Source organism: Furipterus horrens, unplaced genomic scaffold (genome assembly GCF_987537825.1).
Source record: "Furipterus horrens unplaced genomic scaffold, mFurHor1.1.pri manual_scaffold_3, whole genome shotgun sequence".
NCBI classification, from domain to species: domain Eukaryota; kingdom Metazoa; phylum Chordata; class Mammalia; order Chiroptera; family Furipteridae; genus Furipterus; species Furipterus horrens.
The window spans coordinates 192,283,787-192,303,135 of record NW_028327173.1 but is presented as its reverse complement, the minus strand read 5'-3'; the positions used below and the strand labels follow the sequence as shown (position 1 = coordinate 192,303,135).

Sequence of the window (19,349 nt, the reverse complement as noted above, 5' to 3'; positions counted from 1 at the left end):
CTCCACCGCCCCAACACAGTCAAGTTTTGTGCCTTTCCCAACTGTGATTAATCTCTGGCAGAGGCTAGAAACAGGAGTAGGTTTCTTGGCTGCCCATTCTGATAAACAATCTGTTCTTGGGAAGAGTAGGTGAAGGGGGCGTAAGGGTGTGTGTTGGGAAAAGGGGGGTGATCTGCTGGCGTCGTGGGGGAGGGGGAGGGGTAGGGGTAGGGGAGGGAGGGTGCCCGAGGCCAGCCCAGCTAACCCTAGCAGAGACCCGCCCTCCCGGAAAATGCTTCGGAGCGCGTGGTTTGGGGTGGGTCAGGTTTCCTGCCCTTAAGAATGTGAGCAGACAGTGGATTCATTCTTGCTGCCAGTTCACAACGTCCAGGAAACGTCAGAGGGACTACGAGGACTGGGGGAGGGAGAGGAAAGGGGAGGGGAGAAGAGCCCGCGCGCCCCGCCGCTTCCGACCTGGTTTGAAAGCTCTGGGCACTACAGACCATGGGCTCCAGTGCATAGACTGCTTGCGGGGGAAACCGAGGCAGCTGCTGGGAAGGCTGGATGGAGTGGCAGTGTTAGGAAGTATTGTAAAGAGCAACAGGGAAAGCCAGAAGACGTTCAAAACAAAAGGAAGGACTATTTTGCAGCGTCGGAGGTCCGTGGTATCCAAACTGTGTAGGCAACAAAGCTGGCTGTGGATTTTGCAGTGGGTTTATTGTGTGGGCAGCCAGGCAGAAAGCGACAATGTGAAAAAGTGGGGAGGGGTTGAAGGGAAATCAGTGCCGAGAAGGCTGCACATGGCTGGGAAATGTCACCAAGGAGAGTGCAGTGGCACCAAATAAAAGATGAATAATCGGCTACCTTTTGGAAAGGGAATGTAAAGATATTAATAAAGGCGAGAGCCCGCTCTTCTCAGCCAGAATAGCAAATCCATTTCTCACCTCCTGCCTCTCCCCCCAACACACACACACACACACTCTTGTCTACCTTGAATCCAAGAGGCTTAGACCAGTCTCTTGCTTTCCTTTAGATTTAATTACATGAAAATGACGAACAAAAACCTGTAATTACACCCTTAGTCCCTGCCACTCAGGCGAAGCACACTTCCTGCCTAGTTTTGTTTTTAAAGAAGAGGTCATTGCCTCTTTTCTGTCTAACTTGACCAAAACAAAAAAAGTAAAAGCCCCAAATAAATCCAAGCCTCAGCACCACCAGGGATTTGGGGACGGAAAGTCCTGTCCCTCTAAGAGAGATGAGAAGACAGCCTAACCTTGCTATTGTCTCAGTCTAGCTCTTAGGTCCAGGGTAGTCACTGCTTCTTTGTCTTGTCAGCCTAGAAGAACACAGATGCTAGGCTAGCCACTTCGGGAAGAAACCTGCCAAGAGCAAGATTAAGAGTGTGGACAGGCCTCACTTTCCAGCTATTTTTATGCCTAGAAGGGTCGAGTGCTGGAAAAGAGATTCTTTGGGTCACCTTTCTGAGACCCTAGGCATTAACACACAGAATTTCACAGTAAGCCCCTGAAGTAGGGAGAACAGGTTTTAATATCAATACTCGACAGATAAGGGAACTGAGAGGCCCAGAAGGAATAAATAGGTTGCTCTAAGTCAGTCCTGTGGCGGGTGGGAGTGTTGAACAAGCACTGCCTCTAAGGACTTTTGGGCTGTTGCATCAGGAAACTAGGACACCTAGGAGAAAATGGAAGCTTCTCGATTTGGGGCTGGAGCTAATCTGGCTTAGTTGATCATTAAATCCCCAGGACTGAGAAAGTGCTTGTTAAATAAATAGTTGAATAACTGAATGAATGGCAAATGGAAAGGCAAAAGTTAAGGAGCTGGGAATGGAAACCCAACAGGCCATCAGGCAGCCAAGTTTCAGCTTTGAAACAAAATGTAAGTGATGAAAATGGTTTCACACCCACTACAGACGTATCAGACTTGGATCCTCTGGGTTATGGTCAGGGCTAGCAGGTTAAAGCATGATGGTCCTCGAGATGAGTCAGGGTTGGGGGCCACCTGCTCCCCTCGATTTCTATTTCTAGCTTCAGTGATAGGTAGACCAGATTTGACTGTCAGGGTTGTAGGCTTCCCGCAGGCTAGCAATGCTTTGAAGGCAGCAGCCTGCCACAGTAATCAAGTAGCCTCCAGTTCAAGTGTAGGATGGTACATAGTGGGTGGGTATGCACACAGTACATGTGGCCTGAATTAGGTGAGAACAAAAGGTTGTTACTTGTGTGATAAGAACTGTGGGTCTGGGAAGAGGCTCATTCCACTGTAAAATAAGCCCCTGTCCACTTTCTCCTACCCCTTCATCATCTAGCCTGAGGTCCTCCTTAGGTGTGGTCACTTAAAATGCAGCCATCCCCAGCAAGGGCAACTCACTGAAGTTCCTAAATACTTCAGTGTGTTCTAGAGCGTCATATTTTCCTCCATCACCTCTGCCTAGGGCCAGGGTATATAAAACCCAGGAAGAGAGAGAGAAGTCTCAGGGGATGCCAGGGAAGCATGGCTACACAATTTAGCTCAAAGCTAAATGAAGATTGATTTTTAACTCCAAAATAACCGTACTAATTTATGCATAATCTTGCATCTTTTGGGACAGTACTGGCTTTCTTAATCTGCAGATTCCTGTAGGGAGAGGCATTTGACTTTCTTGCCATTTCTCAGAGGCGTCTGGGACATCCCCCCTTATCACCACCACCTCCACCACCTAAAAAGCAACAGGTGAGGTAGAAGGAATGCAGGGTTTAGAGCCAGGGAACCTGGTTTCCAGTCATTGTTGATCAGCTCTGGACCTGCTTTCCTCACCTATACAGGAGGGTGATGAAAGTAACACCTACCTCACAGGGCTGCTGTGGGGATTGGTGAGATAATGTCTGGGAATGCACCTCAGAGCCCTAGACAAATGTTGGTCATTATATTGTTCATAATCATCTCTTACATTTGATTAAGTATAACACTGTATCGTTCACATAAACCAATGAGGCAGGCAAAGGAGGCAGTGGAATTATCCCCATTTTACAGATTCAGAAACTGAAAGTTCAAGTTATTTCCTCTCGGTCAAACAGCTATATAGGGTCAAACAAGTCCAAGCTGAACGATGTAATGTAAATATGTACTCAGTCCTAAGTGCCCTCCCGTCCTCCCTTTCTCCTGAGTTGAACCTCCCAGCAAAAGCAAGTCTAAATATTTGGAGATCCTGGCCCATCCATCTCAACCAGGGGCAGCAGTGATGGCTGCCTACCTGTACCAAACTTGACCGAGGAACACGAGGCTGCAAGGAGGGGTTCCCATTCTGAGGCCCGGCCTTCTGGCTGCCCCAGCAGGAAAACACCGGCGGCGGCGGCGATGGGTCTCTGTAGCTGGACAGTGGAAATCCCCAGCTCTAGTGCTGGCCGAAGGGAACCCACCCACTGGCACTCCAGCTCCCTGCAGAGGCCCATGCGCATGCGGGGTAGGATGTAGTGTCCCGGGGGTTTGCGCACCTGTGGCCTGGACAGCCTCCTCCAGGCTTTCCGCTAACTCTGGTTCTCCAAGCCCTCCTCCCCACCTACCCCCTCATTTCTGGGGTTTGCGTGTTTGTTTTAACCCAACCAGGTCAGTGAATAAGCACCCTTGTCCGGCGCTTCCTCATTTCCCTCCCCCCCTCTAGGCTGGATCCCTAGGAGGCTCATTCCAGGGTTCCCTTATTTTTGGACCTAAAAAAAAAACCTTTTGCTGAGGACAGCGCTGGGCTCCCCGGTGCCCTGGCACGCTGGCAAGTAAAGGAAACGGGGAGGAGGCAGGAACCAGACGCGACTCCCCCCTGCCCCCACCGCCCTTTTTCCCTTCCCGGCTCCCCGCCCCTTCAGGAAGAAAGCAGTCAGAGATCTGATCGCTTGCTGCGACCGCTGTGCCAGCACCAACCACTAACTAGGTCCTCCTTTTCCTTCCACCCAATTTGAAACGGAGCGTCGGGCGGCCTGCGTGCCCCAGGCTGGGCAGGTCTTGGCGGGCGGCGCAGTGTCCCCTCCCCGGGGTTCCTCAGCGAATCACGTTGTTCCTGGGATTTTCACGGTCGAGTGGCTCTTGCGTAACCCTACGCTCTGGACTAACACATTTTTTTATTTTTAATACCAGAATTAATCCTTTAGGAAGCGGCAAATACCTCTGCCACGGACCAGGTCCAGGAGTAAATGTGTAAATTACCACGCTGACTCGATTCCCTCACCCCCATAGCCTCAGGGGTTCCTAGCACGCAGGGATCATGGCTCTTGGAGAGGCCAGAGGAGCGCCCAACCCAGACGTTTGTTTTCATCTACTCAGAGGTGGCTTTAGCGGGCCGGAACCGTGTCCTGCTTACAGCTGGGCTGAGTGTTACCAAAAAAGGGCTTTCTCTTGCTCCAGCGCTTGGCCGCGCGCGCTTTGCAGCTGGGGTGACGTGAGGTTCAGACTGGGCCTCCTCCAAGACCCACCCAGCTGGTTGCAGGGACGCCAGGGCGAAGAGTCCCCCGCCCAACCCCATCTCTGCCACAAACCGGTGGGGGCTGGAGGAAGAGAGAGATTGGAGGGAGCTTCGAAGTGAGTGGGTGCACGGAAATCTTCTCACCCGTAACGCTATGGCCTCCGAAAAGGCCAAGCGGAGATGACCTTGTGTTCCAATTAAGAGCAGGGTTCTCTGAGGGTGCCATCTCAGATGGTAAGCTGGGGAGAGACAGCATCCATAAAAAGGAACTTGGGGAGGATTGCAAGCATTTCTCCTTGCGCCTGGTTGAGCCTGGCTGAGCCTGGCTCTGGTGGCCTCCCAGACCCCACCGCCAGAGCCGTCCCTCTCTCTCCACCTCGTATTTTAGGCTGAGCCTCCGCTAATTCTCCCACTGGCTGGTTCCTTCCCACTGTGAACGCAGTATTGTCATATGAGATTCTCCTTTGGGGAAAATCTTATCTCCAAAACGTTGATGTTCTTGCCTCTCACAATCCCTGACACATCCCTAAACAGGGCCATCTCAGGCAAGCAGTTCAGACGAAATTTATCACCGTAAATGACGCTTATTTTTTGAGGGCAGATAAGGTATCAAGAGAGCTATGCCTTTATAAAGAATTGGGAGACTGTAATGAAAGCTTGTTTAAATGCATGTTTATTTCTAACTCAGTGTGTCTGAAGATACCCAGCACGCATGTGTGTGTGTATATATATAATCTTTAGTAACAGAGAAGACGAGACAGACAAGGAGAGGGAGACATATGTGTGTGCATACCAAACATAACACCATAACAGAATCCAACTTGCTTTCTCTAGAAGCCTGGATAGAGGGTTGGGGCTAAGTTGCTAGTCTTCAGTATTTTTGGTTTAATAAAGGGATGGGCTGGATAAATACTAATGTAAAGAAATGGGCAAATCACCCTAGCCAAAGCAAAGATCCCTGAGTTTGGGCTAATGGGGTTTTCATTCCATTTCCCAGCCCTAAGTTTTGACTCTCTCCAGGGCAGCTCTAGTGCAGGGAGGGCTGAAATCTGGAAGGGGTGGGGCAAGGTTCCTGGAGGGGCTCTTTACAGAGGAATCACTGCAAAAAGCCAGCTAGGCCAGGGAAAGTTTATTATTGTTGGGGAGTGCACAGTGAGCTCACTGTTTTTCAAAATCAGAAATCTGGCTGCTTTGAGATGAAAGAGGGGCTCCCTAGGGCTCTTCCTTTCCCCTTCCTCCGCACCTAGGGATCCAGAATGAGAGGGAGATAACATGCCGGGGAGTGCTGGATGGGGGAATAGGCTCTGAAGGTCAAGTGTCAAAATAAAAATAAATACTTCTTGTTGCTTCAACTGAACTTTATTACAATTAGTAGTGATAGTAAGGATAATGCTCCCTACATTTTATGCAATTTACAGAATACTTTCACCTGGTAAGTAGCAACACTACTAGCATTAATATCAATACTAATAAGAACTTACTGACAGCTTCCTGTGAGTGTGCATACTGTACAGTGTATTTATGTTAAGGTCAGTGTCAGTGGCAGATCCACAACTTCTGTATATGGGAGAAAGTGGCATAATTTTGTTTGGAAGGGTAGAGTAGGGGTTGTTTATGAAGGTGTTATTTGCATAGTACTTTACAGGAGATTGTATGTAATAATGGGTGTGTGTGCTGGTGGACATTTTGAGCATCCGAAATCTCCTCTGAGAACCCAAGCTTGTGAAAGCCACCTCTCAAATCAGATTTACTGGGTTCAGATCTCAGCTCCATTTCTTATGGCCATCTGACCTTCGGCAGGTTACTTAACCTCTTTACTTTCTGAATCTGTAAAAAAAGAGTTAGTAATAGAATCTACTTTGTAGATAATATCGAGGGTTTAATGATGATGCAAGTAAACTACCTATCAGTGTCTGGCTCACAGCAAGTCTTGGTGACTTAGCTCCTATTGGGACAAGAAACAGAATGAAATCTCAGTTATAATATGTTGGGAGTTATTATCCCATTTTGCAGATGTGAGGGTAAATAACTAGTTCAAGGTCACAAAACCAGTACAGCTGGTCTTGCAATAAAGGCATTTTTCAAGGTCATTTCTTTAAAAAATTTTTATTTATTTATTTTTTTAGAGAGAAGGCAAGAGAGGGAGAGAAACATCGATCGGTTGCCTCTCCTACACATCTGGACCAGGACAGAACCTACAACTCAGATATGTCCCCTGACCAGAAATCAAACAGGTGGCAACCTTTCTCTTTGTCACACTGGTCAGGGCTCAAGGTCATTTCTTTGTAATGTTGATGTTGATGAAATGTTGCAGGAACCTAACTCTTGTTTATAACAATTAGCTTATGTCAAAATTGGTTTACTGACAGTCCTATAATCTATTGACAATATTGAAGACTTTTTATTGTATGTAATGGTGAAGAATTCCATGGGTCTGCCAGACTCCAGAACCTGAATTTCTATTATATTGACTCCCTTTCTCCAGCCTTACCCAGGATTATCTCAATTTTCATGAGAAAAGAACAAAACAAACAGAAAACCCAGACCCAGTACTTATAAGAATCAGTTGAAATACCTCAACCAGAGCTATGACCAACATTTCTGTTCTGCAATAAAGCAATAATGATGAACAGTGATCTTGTAGTAGCAGAAAAGAAATCATGGCCTTGCTCAGACTTCTGAGCACTATGGAATTAGATAACAGCACCTGATAAATAACTTTGTAAATTGTGCTGTGCTTTACAAAGAGGTATCAGTATTATTAAATTCTGCCCCCATCTTCTTTTATTAAACCCAGAAAAACCACTCACCTGTTTGGTCTCTCCTGCACCTCTCCCTCCCTGCCCCCAACTGCAGCTGTGCACAGCCTGTTTTCCTTAAAGTCCTCCGGTGCTCGGTGCTTGTAGCTTCTTCAGACATTCAGCCAAAATTTTGACTGCGGCTTGGCCCGGGGGAGGGGGATGGTGGTAGGCTGGGGGTGGGTAGCTCACCCTGAATCATTTAGCTCCATCGTTGAAGCTCAGGTTCCCAGATCAGGACACAAAAACCGAATGAAAAGGCAGTTTCTGGAAGAATGGAAAACAGCTAATTTTTCAAGTGTTTCAGCATTAGTTGGTAGCAGTGAACGTAACATCCATTTCGGGGGCGGGAAGGGAAGGTTTAATTCAAGATGAAATAGGTAATACCCTATACGAAATTCACAGCGAACATTTGAAACAGGACATTTAAATTCACTGCCGGGAGTTGGGTGGGAAGCGGGATCGGAAACGGGCTTGTGGTTTTTAAATGCGTTTTTGCTTGGGAAAGCCGGGCGGGGAAAGGAAAGGTCATCGTCTGTTTAATTTCCACCCCCAACCCTGGACTTCCAGCATTAGCTCTCAGGGCCTCAGCTGTTGTACACACACGGCGAAGGGGGAGGGGAACGCGGAGGCACAGAGGAGGGGCCGACTGGGAGGAATCTGGGCGTCGTGCCGCGCATGCGCCCTTCCTGAGCAACAAGTGGGCTCCACAGACAGAGGAAGTGTAAAGGGGGTGGGGGAGAACTGGTGCAGAGCATGGCGGTGACGTCAGCGCTCCGCCCGGGCGGCATCCCGCGCGGCCAAGCCCGGGACAGCGCGAGCCGCAGCGCGAGCTGGAGCGCTGAGACGCGCCTCCGGAACGTAGAGTAACAATCACAATCCCACATTCCGGTCGAGTGCAAGCGGGAAGGGATGCGACCCGGGCCCAGGCGCCGCGCGAGCGCCCTGCAACCAACGTGAGCGCCGCCAACCAAGGCGGCCCGGGCGCCGGCCTGGCCTGGGGGCGGCGGGAGCCTGCGTGCGAGCGCTCCTCTCCTCTGATCTCGTGCGTCCTGGAAGCTGTGGCCGTGCAAATTCAGCCGCCGCCAGCGGAACAGCCGACGCTGCGGAGGGGAGAAGCTCCTCTCTCGGCAATCACCCCCTCCCTACCCCGGCCCTCCAGGGAAGCAGCGACTTCAGCAAGATTGGACCCGGGCACCGGGTGGCACTGAACCCTCTAGCCCTCGCCCCAGGCAGCCTGACGGGGAGAGGACGCAGCTCGTAGGGGGACCCTCAGGGGAGAGGAAGAACACAGCCCCTTTCAAGCTTTCATCCACCAGCCACTCCGGGGAGGGGGCCAAGAGCCAACGGCAGCCAGCACTGGGCACCCTCGCCCCCTCCCCCCGGGGCTGGAGCTTCCAGCCCGGGTCCGCGGCACCAGGAAGAAGGCGCCTGAGCTCCCCTCCCGACGAAACAGCTGCAGTAGGAGGTGGGGGTGAGGAGCGGGCTGAATTTGTCTGCACCCGGGCGGTGGAGCCCCCGAGGAGAGGCACTGCGCCGGCGGTGGAGAGGCGCACTGCCTCCAGCCCCTGGGGCAGAACTTTCTCGCCCCCCCTCCCTCCCCCGCAGCCGGACTCACTCCCCAGGCGGCCAGTCCTCCTGCAGGAGAAGGCACCGCGGAGAGAGCCCGGGCGGGGGCCTACCTTCCCCAGGGCTGGCATCATGTCGGCGGCGCAGGTGTCCTCGTCCCGGAGACAGTCTTGCTACCTCTGCGACCTGCCCCGCATGCCCTGGGCCATGATCTGGGACTTCTCGGAGCCCGTATGCCGAGGTTGCGTAAACTACGAGGGCGCCGATCGCATCGAGTTCGTGATCGAGACCGCGCGCCAGCTGAAGCGGGCGCATGGCTGCTTCCAGGACGGCCGCTCCCCCGGGCCGCCGCCACCCGTCGGGGTCAAGACGGTGGCCCTGTCGGCTAAGGAGGCGGCGGCGGCGGCAGCAGTGGCGGCGGCGGCCGCTGCGCAGCAGCAGCAGCAGCAGCAACAGCAGCCGCAGTCGCAGACGCAGCAACAGCAGCTCAACCACGTCGATGGTTCCAGCAAGCCTGCGGTGCTGGCAGCCCCGTCCGGGCTGGAGCGCTACGGTCTGAGCGCCGCAGCCGCTGCCGCCGCCGCCGCCGCCGCCGCGGTGGAACAGCGCAGCCGCTTCGAGTACCCGCCGCCACCGGTGAGCCTGGGAAGCAGCAGCCACGCTGCGCGACTACCCAACGGCCTGGGGGGCCCCAATGGCTTCCCCAAGCCGGCATCGGAGGAAGGACCCCCGGAGCTGAACCGCCAAAGCCCCAACTCGTCTTCAGCAGCGTCGGCGGCATCTCGGCGCGGGACGCACGGTGGGCTAGTGACGGGGTTGCCCAACCCAGGGGGTGGCGGAGGCCCCCAGCTTACCGTGCCCCCCAACCTACTGCCGCAGACGCTGCTTAACGGTCCGGCCAGCGCCGCCGTGCTGCCCCCACCGCCACCCCACAGCCTCGGCAGCCGTGGGCCTCCGACGCCCGCGCCCCCTGGTGCTCCCGGGGGCCCCGCTTGTCTCGGGGGCGCGCCGGGCGTATCTGCTGCGTCTTCCTCGGCGTCGTCTTCGACTTCGTCGTCGGTTGCCGAGGTGGGCGTGGGTGCTGGTGGCAAAAGGCCCGGCTCAGTGTCCAGCACCGACCAGGAGCGCGAGCTGAAGGAGAAGCAGCGTAACGCTGAGGCCCTGGCAGAGCTGAGCGAGAGCCTGCGCAACCGCGCGGAGGAGTGGGCCAACAAGCCCAAGATGGTCCGCGACACGCTGCTCACGCTGGCTGGCTGCACGCCCTACGAGGTGCGCTTCAAGAAGGACCACTCGCTGCTGGGCCGAGTCTTTGCTTTCGACGCTGTCTCCAAGCCCGGCATGGACTATGAGTTGAAGCTATTCATTGAGTACCCCACGGGCTCGGGCAACGTGTACTCCAGCGCATCTGGGGTGGCCAAGCAGATGTACCAGGACTGTATGAAGGACTTCGGCCGGGGTCTCTCCTCCGGCTTCAAGTATCTGGAGTACGAAAAGAAACACGGCTCCGGGGACTGGCGCCTACTAGGAGACCTGCTGCCTGAGGCCGTGCGCTTCTTCAAGGAGGGCGTGCCCGGCGCCGACATGCTGCCCCAGCCCTACCTAGATGCCAGCTGCCCCATGCTGCCCACGGCGCTGGTGAGTCTAAGTCGCGCCCCCAGTGCACCCCCGGGAACCCCGGCCCTGCCTCCCGCTGCCCCCTCTGGCCGGGGCGCAGCCGCCAGCCTGCGCAAGAGGAAGGCGTCCCCGGAGCCTCCGGACTCTGCTGAGGGCACCCTGAAGCTGGGCGAGGAGCAGCAGAGGCAGCAGTGGATGGCGAACCAGAGCGAGGCACTAAAGCTCACCATGTCGGCCGGGGGCTTTGGGGCGCCAGGGCATGCGGCTGGGGGTCCGCCCCCGCCGCCTCCACCCCTGGGACCCCATTCCAACCGGACCACCCCGCCCGAGTCTGCCCCTCAGAACGGTCCATCCCCCATGGCCGCCCTCATGTCGGTGGCAGACACTCTGGGTACGGCGCACTCGCCCAAGGATGGCAGTTCCGTGCACTCCACCACTGCGTCTGCGAGGCGCAACAGCAGCAGCCCAGTGTCGCCGGCCTCTGTGCCCGGGCAGCGCCGCTTGGCCTCGCGGAACGGGGACCTAAATTTGCAGGTGGCGCCCCCGCCACCTAGCACCCATCCTGGCATGGACCAAGTGCACCCCCAAAACATTCCGGATTCCCCGATGGCCAACAGCGGGCCCCTCTGCTGTACCATTTGCCACGAACGTTTGGAGGACACGCATTTCGTTCAGTGCCCATCCGTCCCCAGCCACAAATTCTGCTTCCCTTGCTCAAGAGAGAGTATCAAGGCCCAGGGGGCCACCGGCGAGGTGTACTGCCCCAGCGGAGAGAAATGCCCCCTAGTTGGGTCGAATGTACCTTGGGCCTTCATGCAGGGTGAAATTGCGACGATCTTAGCTGGGGACGTTAAAGTGAAAAAGGAGAGAGACCCTTGAACCACAAGACAGCCACTTCCTTCACCCAGACCAGCTCCTCTCCAATCCAGAGGGCCCCTCCCCAGTCCATGTTGACCTTCCTTTCCCTCACCCCCAAGATGTAGAATTGTGAATAGAACAAAACAAAACTGCAAAAAGTTAGTCTTATGTATAGACGTTATTTTCGTCGTATGTTTCTATATTTTGAAACTAAGGTATGTAACTTCTTCATTTGAAGGATAAGCTGGTTTGTGTTAAGCAGTATAATTTTAGTTGGGTCTTTTGCATCATATTTGTTAGCATTTATTTGGTGGCAGTGTGTTTGCCTAGGTACAGAATTAATAGCCCTTAGCAACACTGCTGCTGGTGTGTATTTTTGTAAATGTTATGCACTCTGAAAGGAAAAAAACACACAAAAGAAAGTGACTTTTTTTTTGCCAAGGCCAGTGTTGCTGCCTAAAAAAAAAATGATGCTATATAATGGTGACAGCTTCTTTCTAAACAGCCCCAAGTGTTGAAGTCTTCACTTTGTTTTGTTCTGTTCTGTTTTGTTTTGTTTTTCTGTTTTGTTTGCAAAATGGTAAAGGGGATGTTGGGGGGTGGGGTGTTTTTTGTTGCAAGTTGTTGAGGGAAAATGTTTGGGTTTGTTTCAACTGACCTGAATGTGTTGGATCTTCACGTGTTGTTTTGTTTTTGCTTTATTGATGCACGGATGCTTTTGAACAGTAGAGCGAAATGCTAGACTTGGAGAATCTGCCCTGTTTGTCCTTTATACATTTCTGTAGTTAACAGAACACTGTAATGTGCCTTGGAGCTTAGTAACTTGTAATAAATTCAATTGATATTAATTCTGCCCCGAGTCAGCAAGTGTGTTTTTCTAGGGGTAGGCCACACAGTTCCAACGTAGGGGACACTCCCTACCTCCAACTGGAACACAGATGTGGGTGTCTTTGAAAGCCCTCAGAAATGGCATCTGTAGAGGGCCCTGCTGCCTGACTGCCCCTCCCCCTCAGTACCAGGCTATTTACATTCACCTCCAGGGCAGGGACAGTTGCTGACTAAGCAAGTTCTGTTTACTCTTCAGCATCTCTGTTTTCTTCTGACTATGGGGGTGCCCCAGCTGCAAATGGAAGTCAGGAATGCTCTTTGGTTCCTTGCCTTGTGGCCATTAGTATATACTGATACCCAGTGCAGCTATGACTTGTGCAAGAGGGAGAGAAAAAACCTAGGGTGCTTTGCCTCTTAGATGTGGCAGAAATCACTGTATTCCCACATTTAAAGCAAAAATGCCACAGAGCTGAGAGCCATCAGTGGAGGCAGAAGAGGTGTGGACAAGTGGGAAATGAATGTGTGTACTACTAAGCCAGGAGAGTTCCCAGCAGCTTCCAGCTGATGCATTGGAAAAGCAGTTTAATCTTATTTATTACATGTTTTTTTTCCTCCCTTTTTGGTAAGTATTTCTAAATGTAGGACCCTTGGCTAGTCAGAAGAAAGTTGTGGGGAGTGGGGAAGAGAGAAAAAACCCCAAACCTAGTTTCTGAGTGAAGTTCACCTATGATATCAAGTAAAACCCATTCCCCTGGCGAAGAAGTGGAATTACTCATTTAATCAACTTCGGTGGCATTTGTGAGGAATAGTGGAGTGGGGAAAGAGACTGGGGGACAGGGATGTTCTTTAGAGCTTTGAGCCTCCTTGGTGGAATCCAGACTGGAGCCCTCGAAGAGCTGAGGGAAGGCAAACAACCCTGGTGTGAACCTCGGACTTTCCCTGGGAGGCAAATGGAACAAGAGTAGAGAACAGGAGGGAGGAGGCAAAACAACCAGCTGTCCCATCTGAAATTCATTCCTGGCCACACCCCATTCCTGGTTAGGGCAAGCTGGGCCAGGGCAGTTCCCACCAAGGAATAAGCGAATAAGGGAAGAGACTTGGTGCTCCCCACCCCCACCTGATTCCCATCAAAGAGGGAGCAAGAGGGTAGGGAAGTGGTATGGGTGCAGGCACGTTTGGGGAAAAACAAATCACGAGTTAGCTAGCCCAGAGCCCCACTGGTGTGGTGTGGAGGTGTGGAGGTTGGGTTGGTGTTGGAACTTGCTGTTAATAACACCCTTTTAGTTTCTGTTCCTGCTTTGCCACCACTATCATTGAAGTAGTGGAAACCATGACTGTGTGTGTGTGTGTTGTGTGTGTGTTTGGGGTGTGGTGAATGGCAGTTCAGGGATCTGCTGCAGCCTCTTAGTCCTGGTGGATGGGAAGCGCCTGTCTCACCTCTTTAAGAATCTCCCCACATATAAATAGATATTCGTATCAGCTTCCTGCAAATGTGTCCTTGCATTTTCATCTGCTGCCAAGTGTTGTATTGGTGCTTATGAGTCACGAAACCTATTTTCATCCTCAGGGGTAATTAACTTGGGGGTGATAATGCATAGCAGACCGTAAGAAGAGTTAATTCTAAAACCCATCCTTGCCTGGCTACCAATCACATTTCACTTAGAGGTCTGGGTTGGCTTTTCTCATAAGCTCATTAATAAAAACCAAGCATGCTTCGCCTGGAAGATCCTCTAAGGTGCTCCCAACCCCCACTCCCAATGCACACACTCTTAAAATGGGTAAAGCTCAGCAGCCTGAGAATAAAGATAGAGTGTCACGGGTGTAATTGAACCACCGTTGAATGAAGGAGCGGTGGGCACAGCCACAAGGTTGAACTGTGCATGTGAACCTCGATGTGTGGATTACCTGCCTGGGTGAGGACCCAGACCACTTTCCAGCGGCCGCGAATGGGAGCAAGCCCTGCTCTCTGCCCCTGTGTGCACATCTGCTCCTGCCACTGTCTTCATTGCTATGGTATTACTTTCCGGAACTTTGAGGATTATAAGATCTTTGATTTAGTGCACAGAATGAGGAAAGGGGCTTGTCATTAGGAGCTGAGAACAGTGTGGCTTGCCCCTCTTCTTGTTTCTGGGTGCATTATAAGCAGGAGAGGCAGTAGCTACAATAATGAGGCACCCAGGAAAGGCAGCCCGTGGGTTTCACTGAAGAAACCTGTCTTGATGAGACCTGGGGGAGAGGAGGAAGGGAGTGGGAGGGAGAAGGTGGGTTGGGGAGGAACTCAGGCTGGAAGTGAATTATAATGGTGCAGTTAATTAAAATTTACCATAGCCAGGGGCCATTTGTTAAATGGTTTCACTCCTTCCTTTTTTGGAACCATGTGACCTTTCTCTTTGCTCTGACCAATTCAATGGCTAGTCTGGTTGCCTTAACCAGTCTTGCTCTGATCCCTCAGCTGGATTCCTCCTTCCTTGAAGCCTTCCAGACTGCAGACCTAGGAAGCATTTTCCTCTTCTGTACCTGGGGATTCTTGTGGGTGTGAGAGATTCAGACGGGGGAGGTCTCCAGGTGAGCGTGGGCTTCCTTCATCTCCAGTTCACTCTGATCATCCACCTCCTTCACTTTCCATCCTTCTCGCTCTTCTTCCCCTAAGAGCCAAAGTGGCCAACATTTAAAAATCCATATTGTATTTATTTATATACATTGTTGGAACAGCTAACCCAAGCTGGATGTTTCTCTGGGAGGTGGGGGCAGGGAGAGAGTAAAGGAGATTTTAGGAGAATAGGTTGATTGGAGTCATTTTTTTTACCTAGATCTCTGAAGACTTCACCAGAGGAGATCCAAAATGTTAAGTCCAGCATTCACCTGTGGACCTGCTCAGCCCACGTGGGCATGCAAGCCTACATCATTAAATGTAAGATTCACGTGCCCTCAGCTCCGGCTGTTGTGTAATGAGTACCGGAATTCACTTTGTTTTCTCTCATACTGTATCAAATTAAGGAAATTGGAACTGGGAATGGTGCTTAAGGTCAGCTAGTGAAAAGCTTTCTGAACCTTTCTGAGGTTAGGGACACCTTAGAAAAATCTGATAGAAATTATGGATGTTTTCCCAGAAAGTACAGGTACTCCCACACACATCGATTTGCATACATTTTCTTTTCTTTTTAATATAAATATTATGTATTTATTTTTGAATAGATAATATGTTCCTTTTGTTCAAAATTCAAAAAATGTAAGTAGGGATACAGTACAACTGTAAGGTCTTCTTTTTTCAATTGGACTCTCTGCCAGTCAGTTCCCTCCTGGATGCAACCAGCGCTACCTGATTTATAAATGGGTTTATACACATCTAAAGCCCATCCATGGAACTTGAGGCTAGAACTTAGGTCTTGTCCATGTAAGGACACGTGGCTTAACTAGAGCTGTATTTGAGAAAGGGTGATAATGAGATGGGCAAAAGGAGAATAAGTACCTGGTGGCGTGGGGGTCAGTGTTTTTTACTAACTTTTGAAGGACTGAGAACAAGCATTTGCCTCTTGGTCTCCTGCAGCCAGACCTTTTGGGAAAGAAGATGTTCAGAGAAGTTTCTAGGTTTCTGACTGTGAATTTCAGGTGGGCCCGAACTAGTGGAATCTTTTTGCAACCTTTGAGCTATGGACCTTCATACCACCTTTGCTGACTGGATACTTCTGAAGGTTTTTGGTTTAGTTTTGTTTATATTTTATTTATTTTTATAGAGAGGGGAAGAGAGGGAGAGAAATATTGATGTGAGAGAGAAACATTGATCAGCTGCCTCTCATATGCGCCCTGACTGGGGACTGAACCCAAAACCCAGGCATGTGCCATGACTGGGAGTCAAAACCCGTGACCTTACACTTTGCAGTAGCCACCTGGGTCAGGGTGAAACTTCTAAAGGTTTCCATCTGGGCCTAGAAGTAAGTAGTGAGAGAGAAAGAAATATTCACTAGGACTCCTTCCACCTTCCCTTGAACTTGGGGCTTCTTTCTCCATCACCCATTTCTGCCTGGCCATTTCTCCCCACTGCTAAAGAGAGAACTGAAGGAGAGAGGTGGCATGCCACTGCTGTGTGACACGTGCTGAGTAGCGGCACTCTCTGCCAGCCAGGCTTTAGTCCAGCCCATGAAGGGGGTGTGATGACTTCCATTTCACAAAAAGTTTAAATACCCAAGGCCATCTTGGTATGCAAGTCACCTCAGGGCAACCTGGAGCCTGGACTCCCCCCAACCCCACCGACTCCTAAGTTGCTATATGTAGAGGGCCTCTGACTTCTGACACACAGGGCCCAGGAAACACAGACTCAGAGCTTGAGCCCCATCCCTCAGTCCTGTCCCCATCCCCAGGGTTTCATTGTGAGCCTGGCCATACCAGTGAGCAAGGCTGTCCACAGGAGTTACATTGGGAAGCCACTGAGAGGGCATTTCCTAGGCTCAGTGTTCTGGGGACACACAATGGTGCCATCAAAGAGATGTGTCCAATCAGGGTTCTGGAAAAAGGCTGTTCTTCTGAAGTCCCCCTCGGCTGCTGGCTCTAGTTAAGCCACATGTCCTTATGTTTAAAAAAAAAAAAAAAAAAAAGTCTATTAGAACTGTTCCCTAATAGGGATCTAGACCAGGCTCTGCCACTGTGTGACCTCAGGCAAGTTACTTCACCTTTCTGTGCCTGGGGGCCCTCATCTCTATGAGCTGGATAGACAGGACTTCAATTAAAGAAGGAGCCCCCTCTGTCTCAGTTTTGGCTGAAAAGAGGAGGGCAGAAAACAGGGTTGGGGGGTTAATTTCCATGGGGAACATCAGCCCTATGAGCTTGTTTTGGGGAAAAAGAGGTGACAGCTGTTGAGTCTGCCTTGGTTGTCCTGTCTCTTTTGGGGTCACTTACCTCTCTGTGGGTACCATATTGTACACCCACAATCCATGGGTCCTGGGTTCAGGCGAGACTCAAGAAAAGGGAAGTGTCCCAACCTCCCCTGGTCTCCTGTTGGCTACAGTCTCCGCCCACCGCAGGCCATGGCTCTGTAGCAGTCCACTCTTACACATCTGAGCAGGGCATGTCCTTGCTTAGAAACCTTCCTTGGCTCCCTGTTGCCTACAGGATCAAGTCCAAATTCCTTAGCACAGCAAGCAAAGCCCTTCATCATTTCTCCATCCCAGGGGTAGAGTATTTTAATTTTTAAAAAGGTATTATATATACATGATTTTAAAAAATCAAACAGCATGAAAAGATACTCAGTAAAAAGTCAGTCAGTCTCTTTCCCAGACCGGGTCTTCAGTGCCCTTCCACTCAGAGAAGCGCTGTTGGCAGTTCTGTGTTTTGTGTATATTTTCAGCAGTCTAGATGCCCAAAGAAGCTTAGATTTATAATATATATCTCCTGGGGGTAGACCTTAGGACAAGCCCAAGAAAAGAAAGAAGGTCCAGGGCAAAGAACTGGACTTGGGTCAGAGCCCCAATCTGGGTCTGGGGTGTCTCACACCCTCCACCCCCAGTCAGGGATTCACTATTATTCTTCATGGGCTCCTGGGCAAGGGGTATGTGTTTGGGCACGTGTGTGTATGTCTGTCTGTCCTTGGCCCATTCCCGGTGCACCTACCTTGCTGTGGTGCATTGGGCTCCCTAAGGGAGCCCCTGTGTGGCTTCGTGGAGGGTGTTTCCCTAGAAGGAGTAAGGGTGGCAAAAGGTGGGGTGGGTGTCCCTGCAGTGTTCAGTGACTTCCTCCCCGATAGCTGCAGTCCCCCCCCTCTCCCACCACACATGGCAGCTTCCTGAAGCTGAAGAATTACTTTCTTAGGTGACAGACTGGGAAACTGTGGCTCAAGGCAAAAAAAGGAGGGAGAACCACTACTGAGGGTAAACTTTGGACCGGACTGCGGCCTAGGCTTCGTCCTATGCTATTTCTCCTTTATCACGGCAAACTTGTAAGGCCACTTGTTCCTTTGACAGGAAAACACCCAGAATGGGTGCTAATATTACCTGCATTTCACAGACAAGGCAGGAAATGACTGGCCCTTGCCTAGTGGCACTCCTCTCACATTTGAAGGTCACTCAGGCGCTCTTGGCTCCAACTCTCCCCCAGGGCGAACCCTTCCAGGCAGGCCTGGGTTTTGTTGCAAGAAGGAACTAGCACAGATCTGGATCCTGAAAGTTAGTGACCCAGGAGCCACAGCTCCAGGACAACTGGCTGCCTCTGAGAACAGGTTTAGGTCACTGGGGGTGCCTGGGGCAACGCTGGCGGCCGGCACCCCTGGAGAGGCAGCTCTGGAATGCTGGGCCACGTGAACAAGAAGGAATTAACTCTGTACCCCTGGGTCTCAGCCCAGACAGTCATGTGACCACCTCCTGCAAACTCCACCCTACCCCCTCGTCAGCTTGGAGCCGTAGGCCTACAATGCTCTGTCCGGCGGAGACCAGGCAATCAATTCGTGACTTGGGGAGTTGCCAACATGCGCACCCAGGGGAGAGAGAGCCCTCTGGGATTAGGATCCTTTTAGGGGACACAGAGACAGGCAATTGGGAGCTTCCCAGGGGAGGACAGAAAGGGGGAAAGCTGGGGCTGCTGTGCGGTCCTCCCCCTCACCTGCGGTGAAACTACCTGGCTGGCTAGGCCATCTGCCCAGAGGCTGGTGCTGCCCCTGCAGGGCCTCCAGGCCGCCTCAGTGAGTGGGGCAGCCCAGCTGGAGCTGGCAGAGGCAGGGCTGGCCTGGGAGCAGGGAGTGGCAGCTACAGCTCTGTATCAGCCCCCGCACACACAGCCTTGTATCTGACTCCTACCTGCCCCTCCCCCACAGAGGCTGAAGGGGTCCGCCAGCCACAGTGCTGCCTCCAGCACCCTGGGGACAGTGAGGCCCCTGACAGCCTGCACCTCCTTTTGTTAATCCCATAGGGCCCAGGTCAAGCCCTTCTCCCTGGGAACCAGCTAAGTCAGAGCTTGACCTTCTTATTGCTTCATCTCCTGTCACCCCTGCCAGTGGCCTCTCCCAGGGCTCTGTGCCCCCCACCGAGGTCCAGTGCCCCCAGCAGGGTTCCTACTCACTCAGGATGGCAGCGGCAGCTGGAGACGCCCAGGGCGGGCTGTCGCTTCTGCTGCAATGTTGCTCGGCTCTCCGGCTGTCCCCCTCTCACCCCCTGCTTCCCCACTTCTCCTTCAATGCTTATCAGAGATCAACGCTTCAGTGAAAGCTTGGGTTCACCCAACAAATTGACTGATTGATGTGTGGGTTCAAATCCTGGTTCTGCTGTTAACTT

The 19,349-nt window shown here is 51.9% G+C and overlaps 1 protein-coding gene across 1 annotated transcript; it reads left to right on the top strand.

Annotated features, from left to right (window-relative positions):
- The first annotated feature begins 7,996 nt into the window (after positions 1–7,996).
- Positions 7,997–12,113, top strand: IRF2BPL (interferon regulatory factor 2 binding protein like). Its single transcript, XM_090271220.1, has one exon. It carries the CDS (start codon positions 8,926–8,928, stop codon positions 11,284–11,286), a length of 2,361 nt encoding a protein of 786 aa, XP_090127346.1. The 5' UTR covers positions 7,997–8,925; the 3' UTR covers positions 11,287–12,113.
- Positions 12,114–19,349: the final 7,236 nt, after the last annotated feature.

Coding starts and splice junctions, on each gene's coding strand:
- IRF2BPL (XM_090271220.1), top strand. CDS start 8,926: ATGTCGGCGGCGCAGGTGTCCTCGTCCCGGAGACAGTCTTGCTACCTC.